Below are 10,929 nucleotides of genomic sequence, written 5' to 3' on the forward strand. Positions count from 1 at the left end.
GAGAAGGAGACTTCACAACCCCCCTGGGCAGCCTGTTCCAGGGCTCTGGCACCCTCACTGGAAAGAAGTTTCTCCTCATCTTGAGCTGAAACCTTCTCTGGTCAAGTTTGTCTCCATTCTTCCTTGGTTTATCACTGTGCACCACCCAAAAGAGCCTGGCCCCCTCCACTTGACACCCACCCCTCAGCTCTTGAGAGACATTGATCAGATCCCCTCTCAGCCTTCTCTTCTCCACACTAAACAGCCTCAGGGCTCTCAGTCTCTCTTCACAGGGGAGATGCTCAAGTCCCCTAAGCATCCTCCTGGCTCTCCCTTGGACTCTCTCCAGCAGGTCTCTGTCTCTCTTGACCTGGGGAGCCCCACACTGGACACAGGATTGCAGGTGTGGTCTCAGCAGGGCAGAGTAGAGAGGTAGAACTTCCCCAGCCCTGCTGACCACACTTTTCTTGATACATCCCAGGATGCCATTGTCTCTCTTGGCCACAAGGGCACATTGCTGTCCCATGCAGAACCTGCTGCCCACCAACACTCCAAGGTCTTTCTCCGTGGAGCTGCTTTCCAGCAGGGCATCCTCTAACCTGGCCGGGTGCTCAGGTGCCCAGCTACCAGGCAGGTTATAGCTGCTTGCACTTCACTCAGCAGCTAGGAAATTTTTTTATACTCTTACAGCTGAAGTTTATTGGAGTTTCCAAGGTCTGCCTTAAAACACTTTTGCTCCCAGAAAGGAGAGATCAGAGATTCTTTTTAGGATAGGGGGAGTAAGAAATACTCTTTTTAATATACTGACTCTGTTGATGATCATTTAATCAATGGCTTGAGTTACTGCACACAGGCTTAAGACCTTTTCTAGAAGCACAGTGTTATGTTTAAGTAAACAATGCAACAGTTTGCTCCAGATATTGTCTCTACTTATTTTACTTGTGATGAAAAAAGGATTATTCAGTGTATTACTCCTAGTGTACACTCACATACTTACCCAAACAGTGTACTGGGGTTCTGGAGTACTGCAGTCTTTTGCAAAAATATAGGAGCAATTTCCTGGGAAGTAGTAGTAGATGCCATCAAATGTTTCAAAATGATACTGTCCCCATGATTTGCAGATCCCATCTCGGTCCTTACCAGTGTTAGGAACTGGAGAGAACACAACAAGTTTACTACAAACATGTTAAGCAAAAAGTGACAGGTGACAGAGGCATCCACAAAAGTATCACAGAATGTCAGGGGCTGGAAGGGACCTCCAAAGCTCATCCAGTCCAACCCCCCTGCCAGAGCAGGAGCACCTAGAGCAGGTCACACAGGAACTCAAAGGTAGGTTTGGAATAGCTCCAGGCAGGGAGACTCCACAACCTACCTGGGCAGCCTCCTCCAGTGTTCTGTCACTGTCACAGGGAAAAGAACTTTCCTCCTGTTTCCATGGAACTTCCTATGCCTCAACTTCCACCACTGCCCCTTGTGCTGGCATTGGGCATCACCCAGCAGAGCCTGGCTCCAGCCTCTGGGCATTCCCCCTGCACATCTTTAGCACCAGCAATGAGGTCACCTCTCAGGCTCCTCCTCTCCAAGCTACAGAGCCCTCAGCTCCCTCAGCCTCTCCTCCTAAGGAAGATGTTCCACTCCCTGAATCATACTTGTGGCTCTGCACTGAATTGAGTTCCCTGAGGTCCTTCCTGACCTGAGGGGCCCAGAACTGGACACAATACTCCAGATGTGGCCTCAGCAGGGCAGAGTAGAGAGGGAGGAGAACCTCTCTTGACTTACTCACCACAGCCCTTCTAATCCACCCCAGGATGCCATTGGCCTTCTTGGCTACCAGAGCACATTGCTGGCTCATGGGCAACTTCCCATCCACTAGGACAGTAAGAGGAAGGATAAAAGATAATGTCCTTTCTTCAACTTTAAATGAAGTCAGTAGATTTTGTTTAATTTTTAGGCTGCAGTTTTACTCATGTACAATCATGAATTTCCTTTTTTTTTTTGGCAGTTATTTTAATTATAAGCAGAGGGAAGGAATTTAGATCCACTGTAGATTCTGGAAGACAGTTCTTGTGGATCCCTACACACAGTAGATTCCACAAAACAGTGCACTGAAATAGGTGGTAATTTTATTTGATTTTTTGTTTTGTTTTGTTTTGCTTTTGTTTTGTTGGGGGTTTTTTGGTTTGGTTTTTGGGGAGGTTTGGTTGGTTGGTTGGTTTGGTTTGATCTGGTTTGGTTTGGGTTTTTTGGGTGGGTAGGTGTTTGGGTTTTTTTTCTTGTGGGTTTGTTTTTTTTTTTGTCATTTCAGCTAACTGTAAAAAAGTTGGGTAGTTACTAGACAGTGATCTATCTGCTTTGGTACCTAGGTATCATTACAGCCCAAGTGCTAATATGTAAACAGCCCTGATGTCATTCTCTCTATATCCCTAATCCATATCATTTTAATCCTCTTAGCTACTAGTGGAATGAGAGTCCTGCCTCAGAGAAATCACAGGTATGCTGGTAACTGTATTGTTTCAAAAACCTGCACCTTAAGTCTCATTTCAAGCTGAAATTTTTTTTTTTTTTTTTTTTTTTTTTTTGGCCTCGAGCTTACCAATCTGGCACCTGCTTCCTTGAGCCTGGAATAACTGACAGTCACAGTCACCTGCCTCTGTGCAGGCTGCTCCATTAAGGCACTCCTGAGGACATGAACCTGTAAGCAAGCACAGCAGTCTTCTAGTAGACAGCAATTATTTTGCAAATAGGCTGAGAGACCCACATGCTCACTGTTAAATCATAAGCAGCTATATTAGCTAAGAAAATTAACCAACAGCAACTTCCAGCTCTTAACATTTACTTCATTTTACCCTTTGTGTTCCTTGGTTGAAAGAGAAGCAAGGGCTCTCTCTCTTGTTTGGTCTGAGACTTGTAAACTAACAAAGGAACAAAAGGTCAACCTCCTCCCAGCAAACACAAGGTCAAGTTCCCATGTAAAGAAATCAAATCCCAGTCCTGCTGATCTCAAAATACACAGGATAGAGATTACTTTAATCGGCTACATTCTGCACAATGGACACGTGTTCAGCTTCCCCCTCCTAAGTATTACAGCAAAGCATGCCTTTAGCTTATAAAGAGTCCAGAATCTATAGTTGACAGAGTGGAAACCAACTAAACCTTCCCCTCCTCTGAAAAACAAGCCAGTTAAAAGGCTGTTTCTGCTTAAAGAGTGGACTGCAGTAAGAGATTGAAGATTCTGTGGGAATTGTTACTTCTTGTTATAATTAGTAATCATTTCCAAAAGCAGTTTCATGAAAGGGTTTTATAGTCTGTTTGGAAGCTAAGACCTCACTGTCATCCACTGATCATTTGCTGAGGTGGGGCTAAATCATAGTCTCTCAAAAGTGGGGAAAAAAATGTAGTCACAAAGCAAAACTTCATCAGGCTTTTGCAGAGAGCTGCTTTCCTTCTTGGGAGAGGATTAAAACCTTAGACACAAACACAGTTTTGCTGAGGGAGACTTTGAAAGGATTACTAAAAGCAGGGAGTAAGGGAAATAAGCAGGGAGTAAATGAAATAAGCAGGGAATAATAAGTGAATAAACAGGGAGTAAATTAAATAAGCAGGGAGTAAGGGAAATAAGCAGGGAGTAAGGGAAATAAGCAGGGAGTAAGGGAAATAAGCAGGGAGTAAGGGAAATAAGCAGGGAGTAAGCGAAATAAGCAGGGAGTAAGCGAAATAAGCAGGGACTAAATGAAATAAGCAGGGACTAAATGAAATAAGCAGGGAGTAAGTGAAATAAGCAGGGAGTAAGCGAAATAAGCAGGGAGTAAGTAAATGAAATAATCAGGGAGTAAGGGAAATAAGCAGGCTCTTCGACTCCCACTGATGCCACAGTAAAGCTGCTAGTGACATTAAAAGGGACCAAAATGGGACCTTTAAAGTAAAGCACCCACAGAAGTTACCAGTGATTGAGAACATCAACCTCCACTGTGAAAATTCCTTCCCATACTTAGTTTGGAATTTTTTCCATTAAGGAATTGCTTTCCAAATAGACACAGATACTTGGGAAAATACTGACAAAGCAGTAAATGTTGTTTCTAGAACAGCACTGACAGGGAAAACTTCTTTACAACTGTGAGTTGCAAAGTTACGTGTGTTCATTTAGCCACAGGAAAACCACAACAGAAAGCATCTACCCAGGCATTTGTATTTTCCCCAGAAGGAAACCAAAGTTCACTTAAATACAATGAACTGCTTCACCTCTGTGTACAATGCTTAAAACTCTCCAGGATCAGCTATGTGTTCATTGCCTGATCATCTTCATTCCTTCACAGAACCAGTTACATGGAATCATAGAATCAGTCAAGGATCATCTAGTTCCAACCCCCCCCCTGCAATGGGCAGGGACACCTCACATGCTTCTTAAAGATATCTTATATCCTCTGCCAAGGCCAGGAAAATTGGCAGAAAAGGAAAATTGCAATGGAATTAAACTTCTTTAGAAACCAAAGGACTGACTGAGTTAGCCGTTGAAAGTTCAGTCTTAGCATGGATTAAATGAGAAAAGGAGACAGCACAAGATATTGTAGGGGACATCATAAGGAGGGCTTTCACAACCCAAAGTAACACAGGAGAGCTGGTAGGAAAGCAGCATTCTCAGGACCACCTCTCCTCCTGCAGGTGAGGAGCCCAGCACTGACCTCCTGGCAGACTCCTTGTCAGGGCCCCTCCAAGATGCAGCTGAAGAGAGGAAGCTTGACTCTGTCAGGAAAATGTGAAAGTAGTATCAGGGTGTTTGTGCTTTACAAATGAAGCAATACCAGCCTGAGGACTTGCAGTCTAACTTTGGGTTGTGACTTTTAACACAAAAGGGTAGTCTGCATCTTGGCCAGTGTGTGTGGCACAGCTGTAAGCACTGCAGGAAGGATTGGTAGCCTAGGCCAGTAGGGAAGGCAGTGACTGCAGCAACCAGCAGGTTGGAGGGGGAAGAATGGCTTTTGGGTGGGTGAGGAAGGGTGCAGCTCTGCTGTCAGATCAGCACTGGCCTCCTCTACGTGCCCTCCAGTGCCAATGAACCAGAAGGCTCAAGCTGGGAAGTGCTGCATTTACATTTGGAAGGAACAGTGAGAGCACAGAGAGCACTCCCACCCTTTTCACTTGGTCGAACACCAATAGCTGGAGAGCTCGAAGATGAGGTGCCCCTCAATTTCATCCTCCCCCCTAACTCACCCTGTGTGCTGCACCTCTATCATCCCACTGTGCTCACTCCAGTCACAATGAACTTCATGTCCTCCTTGAGATCCTTCAGAACTGCATTTTGGTTCATCTAAAACTAAAGAGGAGGTGAATCTGCCTGATCTGCCTCCTATCTTGTTTAGGAACCACAGAGCATTGGACTATTAATGAAGTCCTGGATCAGACCCAGCACTTTGCTTCTGCAGCTTGTCATGTTGCACCATCCTTTCCAAGAAGAGATCCCATTCCAGGCTGAAAGCACTATGGGGTTTTTGTCCCCACTAGTCTGGAAAGTTCACCAGGGTGAAGTGCTGGGGATTTAAATATTTCCCTCTTACATTTATTCATAGCCAGTTTAAATCCTTTTGTTTTGTAAAGCTTAGCCCTTTTGCTTAAATAGCAGCTCTTCTTCCCTGTGGTTTCTATTTATTCCCTCTCTCATGTTCTATGAGAAAGCAGTTACCCTTCTGTGCTCCCCACAGACATACACACCAGCCTTCAGCTACACAGTTAAGAAAAACAAAGAGTTTAAGCCTTCTCTTGTAAGCTCATTTCTTTCTTCCCTTCTGCCACCAGCCATTCTCCATGTCTGGAGTATGAATTAATAGATCAAAAAGTGAATGGCACTGCCTAAGGAACAGGTTCTAGTAAGTCTCCCCTAATGCCTCATAAAATGACACAAAACCTTCCCTTTTCCAGCTAGAAATCCTTTGTGAGATGCATTCAAGTAGTACAATCCATCTAAAATCAACCTGAAACGGACTTTATCAAATTCCCCACATGGAAGGCATCCACACCAGAACTATTCTTGGTCCCCAGGACCTGTCAAGATTCAGAAAGAATCCTTTCCCTCACTGCACAAGACCTCTTTCCATTTGCCCTGCTGGTTACTCTGAGCAGCTTTTGCCCTCTTTCGTTGCTATGATGAAGCAGAGCTTTCCTCTGCTGCAACAGAGCTTTCCTGCCAAAAGCCCTCCTGGGACACTGTCAGTCCTGAGGGTCTGCTGCCCTTACCAGCTCCATTCACCCTATTGCAGCACTGCACAGCAGCTACCTTCTGAGTGGGTCAGGAGGCACATAGATGAAAAGGAGACTGTGGTGGTGCCCAAACCCAATACAGAGACGCTGAGAAAATCATCTGTGGTTCAGCTGCAGGCTTCCTGCAAGACCCTGAGGAGGAGAGCCTGCCTTGGGCTTCTCTCCTGCCCCTATCAAATGGGATCATAACCCTTGCTTGGGCTCCACAGCCTGACACATATCACAGAATCATAGAATGGCCCAGGCTGGAAGGGACCTCCTAAGGCCACCTAGTCCAACCCCCTCTGCAGTCAGCAGGGACATCCTCAACTCAATCAAGTTGCCCAGAGCCCTGTCCAGCCTCACTTTGAATATCTGCAGGGATGGAGCCCAAACCACCTCCCTGGGCAACCTGTTCAAGTGTTCCACCACCTTCATAGTAAAGAACTCGTTCCTAGCATCCATTCTAAATCTACTCTTCTCCAGTTTAAAGCCACCGCCCCTTGTGCTGTCCCTGCATGCCTTTATAAACAGTCTCTCTCTATCCTTCCTGTAGACCATCTTCAGGTACTGGAAAGCTGCTATTAGGTCTCCCCGGAGCCTCCTCTTCTCCATGCTGAACACCCCCAGCTCCCTCAGCCTGCCCTCACAGCAGAGCTGCTCCAACCCCCTGAGCATGTTCATGGCCCTCCATTTACTATTACATTTCAGTGGGATGCAGCATTAAGGCAGCAATGGGCCAGGGTGGTGGGAAGCAGAGCCTGGTCAGAGCTACCACTGCACTATGTCTAGAAGGGAGCCTTGCTGGTGGCACCATCACTGCACCTCTCACCAAACACCAGCAGCTTTGTGAGGCTCTCTGTTCACCTTCATAACAGGCAGAGGCATGGCAGTTTTATTTGCCATGATGTGTGCCAGTTGGTTCATCAGGGTGGGTTGCCCACCAAGTGCTTTGCTGAGAGTGAACGAAGGCATGAGGCTGTGGGCTGGGCAGAGGGTGAGCAGATAGGGAATAGCTGCTCCTCCTCGCTGTCATCCTGTTACCACAGCCTTTCTCCCCACAAAGGCTCCTTTGTCAGGATGGCAAAGGCCCAGAGCAGAAAAGGGGGGAGGGTTTTGGAGGTGTAACCTACCTCAGCTGTTACGAGATCTCTTTTCTGTCGAGTTACATTAAACTCATTTCTGGAAGAAAACAAAAAGGATCTTGTATAATCAAAGGTACGTGGAGCAACCTGAATAAGCAGCTCTCTGGAGGGAAGCGTTTCTCTCCGATTTCCATCACTTTATCAAAGAGGTCTTTCTTGGGTTAACATTTTAAGAGATTTTCTTTTTTTTTTTTTCCCTTCCCCTCCCCCTGTTTTTTTCTTTTCTTGGTCTCATTTTACAGAACTGGGTTGCAGTCTGATCCTTGCTTAGACATGGAGACCCCTGGAGCTCATGAGGGAGATGCAAGTGGGCAGAACAGGCTTACATGACAGGAGACAAAACTGTAAAGTGGCTTTGGATTTACTTGATGCTGCCCAAGAGCACCTTTGAGTTCTCCCAGCTGTTATTTTAATATACTTTTAATAGCAAGAGATTACTCTCCAGTTGTAACTGGCTTAAATTTGTGACAAAGTGGAGAAGCAAGGACATCAAACCATAAAACAGATCTAGTTTCATCAACAGTCCAACAGTTGAGGTGCAGCTGTGTTCACTAGATGTACTCGGGGCCAGCTACGTCCCGCTGGATACTTCCATTGAAACTGGTGGCATAGAGCCCATTTGATTCAATGGGATCAGGAACATAGAATCATAGAATCAGTCAGGGTTGGAAGGGACCACAAGGATCAGCCAGTTCCAACGCCCCTGACATGGGCAGGGACACCTCACACTACAGCAGCCTGGCCAGAGCCTCATCCAGCCTGGCCTTAAACACCTCCAGGGCTGGGGCCTCAACCACCTCCCTGGACAACCCATTCCAGACTCTCACCACTCTCATGGGGAAGAACTTCTTCCTCACATCCAGTCTGAATCTCCCCACTTCCAGCTTTGTTCCATTCCCCCCAGTCCTGTCACTACCTGAGATCCTAAAAAGTCCCTCCCCATCTTTCTTGTAGCCCCCTTCAGATACTGGGAGGCCACAATAAGGTTTCCTCAGAGCCTTCTCTTCGCCAGACTGCACAACCCCAACTCTCTCAGTCTGTCCTCATAGGAGAGGTGCTCCAGCCCTCTGCTCATCCTCGTGGCCCTTCTCTGGACACCTTCCAGCATGTCCATATCCCTCTTGTAACAGAGGCTCCAGAACTGGACACAGAGCTCCAGGTGTGGTCTCTCCAGAGTGGAACAGAGGGGGAGAATCCCCTCCCTGGCCCTGCTGGCCACACTTCTCTTGCTGCAGCCCAGGTTCTGCTTGGCTCTCTGGGCTGCAAGTGCTCACTGCTGGCTCCTGTTGAGCTTCTCATCCACCAGCACCCTCAAGTCCCTCTCCTCAGGGCTGCTCTCCAGCCAGTCCCTGCCCAGCCTGGATTTGTGCTTGGGATTGCCTCGACCCAGCTGCAGGACCTTGCACTTGGTCTTGTTGAACCTCCTGAGGTTGGCTTGTGCCCAGCTCTGCAGCCTGTCCAGGTCCCTCTGAATGGATCCCTTCCCTCCAGCCTGTCTGCTGCACCACACAGCTTGGTGTCATCAGCAAACATTCCCTAATCTGGATTGTGTTTGGATTTCAGCTGCTACACAAAATGTTTGTTTTAAGGCTGTATAACACTGACTTTCTGTGCTTCAGCTTGAAGCCAGTGCTTTATCATGTGATTAGGAAATGTAGAAGGATACTCATTTAATGTATTCTTCAAGTCATGACATCATGGTCTCATGCTGGTTATTCCTCTAAGCTTTCTTGTGACCACAGAAGTATCATTTTTGATGAGGACCTCAATTTTTCAAGCACAGGAGCCATGCCCTTTATGTAAAGTCTTTGGAAAGGATGGTAAACCATTCTGGAAGTCTGGTTTACATCCATCATACCTGCAGGTGAGACTTTACCTGCCCAATTCCAAGCTATACCTTACTTTCTGACTTGCACTGCATCACACTTACTCTTGTTCTGTTTGTAGGACTTGACAAATAAGGAATAAAAACTCACCTTAAAGTTCTTCTCAAATGAGAAAGCTTGCAATAAGATCCTGTAGATTAAAAAGGCATCAGGTTAAATGTGTGGGTTTCCTTCCTTTTTTTTTCCTTTTCTTTATGCTTCATTCTGCACTTTACAAACAACAGTTTGTCAAGTTGGAAACAACCCTATGAAATTTTGTTCTTTAATGATCCTAATTTCTCCAAAGCATCTTTACAAGAACTTTTTCTGATTCCAATGGATGTAGCACTTTGTGCTTTCCTTCCTGAGAGCTTGATTCTCAGTAAGTATTCAACACTGGCAAGTTTCCACCTTCTCAGTTCTGCTACATGCTACCATGAAACAGAGCAGGGAGTTCATAGTTCTTCAGAGGCTCAGAACTGATATCATACAAGAGGTGCTCAGAGCTTTCCAGAATGGAATTTCTAGGGAGGTTAGCTATAATTATTTTCTGAATGTTACTGGTGAAACTCATTTGTGAATTGTTTCAAATGTTTTAGAGTCTATGCTTGATAGATAGATGAGTAGATGAATGAATGAACCAAATTCCTTTTTTTTCTCACCTTGTCTTAAAAGTCTTTGTAATTGCTGCAAGAAATCTACCTAAGATCCATTTGCATTACATTGAAAATTAAATCATTTAAGTGACCAGGTGAGCAATTTACTCTAGCATTCTCAACATGCTTGTAATTTATTATAATATTATTATAATACTATATAATATAATATATTGAAATATAACATAATATAATATAGTTATAATAAATTACAGGTGCAGTCTGTTCAAACAAAATCATCCTCCACTAAAAATCATTAGATGCTCACTCATTTGGCAACAATGGCAAGAAAGAGGAGAAACTTAAATTTCCTTTCAAAAGAAGTGTTCTGCAGCAAATCAGACATTAGAATCTATTTCTTTCTATTAAAAAAAAGAAACACAAACAAGCAAACAACCAACTTATATTTTCCTTTCTACACCTGTTAGGCAGAACAGTGCTATATAGTTTTTTTAACCTGTGTTAAAAACTATTTTTTTAATATAAATTCCAGCAAGGGTCAACAACAACAAAAAAGTATTGCTTTATGATGATGGAAAAAGTAAGAGCTGTAATAATCAAATATACAGAAACACCTATTTGAAAAGTTAGTTTTGCTACCAAAATGGAATAAAGTTGGTCTCTTCCAACCTGGTTGATTCTATGATTCTCTGATTCTTACCTTGCAAAGAGGACAGCAGTGAATGAAGTAAGAACAGACTCCACGGTATCATTAAACTGAGCTTTCCCACAATGTTCATCTCAGTATCACTTAGGAAATGTATCCAAATCAATGGCTTGGATTAGGATGGCATCTTAGAAGTATGTCTTTCTCCGGTGTATTTAAATCCTTTCACAGTCATATAGCTGGGTGCATTCTTTAAAATAATGAAAAAAAAAAAAAAAAAAAAAAAAAAGAAAAGGAAAAGGAGACCTGGAGCTGGGGAGCTACGTACAGCGTCAGGAGCTTTGCAAGCGCTGCCTCCAGCTGCATGTGTCTCATTAGTAATGCACGGTAACTCCTCAGCAGAGCCTGTATTAGTTACACTTCCACTAGACCTGCAAGCATCACTC

The 10,929-nt window shown here is 44.7% G+C and overlaps 1 protein-coding gene across 1 annotated transcript in view; it reads right to left on the bottom strand.

Moving 5' to 3' along the window:
* Window positions 1-10,616, bottom strand: part of OTOGL (otogelin like) — a 180,405-nt gene extending 169,789 nt beyond the window's left edge. The window contains exons 1-3 of the mRNA XM_054399714.1: window positions 10,538-10,616; window positions 2,573-2,671; window positions 977-1,131 (exon numbers count right to left, since the gene is read on the bottom strand). Coding sequence (XP_054255689.1) covers window positions 977-1,131; window positions 2,573-2,671; window positions 10,538-10,616 — 333 coding nt within the window. The remainder of the gene's footprint in view (window positions 1-976; window positions 1,132-2,572; window positions 2,672-10,537) is intronic.
* Between the last annotated feature and the right edge of the window lie 313 nt (window positions 10,617-10,929).

The sequence above is a fragment of the Indicator indicator genome, chromosome 3 (genome assembly GCF_027791375.1).
Source record: "Indicator indicator isolate 239-I01 chromosome 3, UM_Iind_1.1, whole genome shotgun sequence".
NCBI lineage: Eukaryota > Metazoa > Chordata > Aves > Piciformes > Indicatoridae > Indicator > Indicator indicator.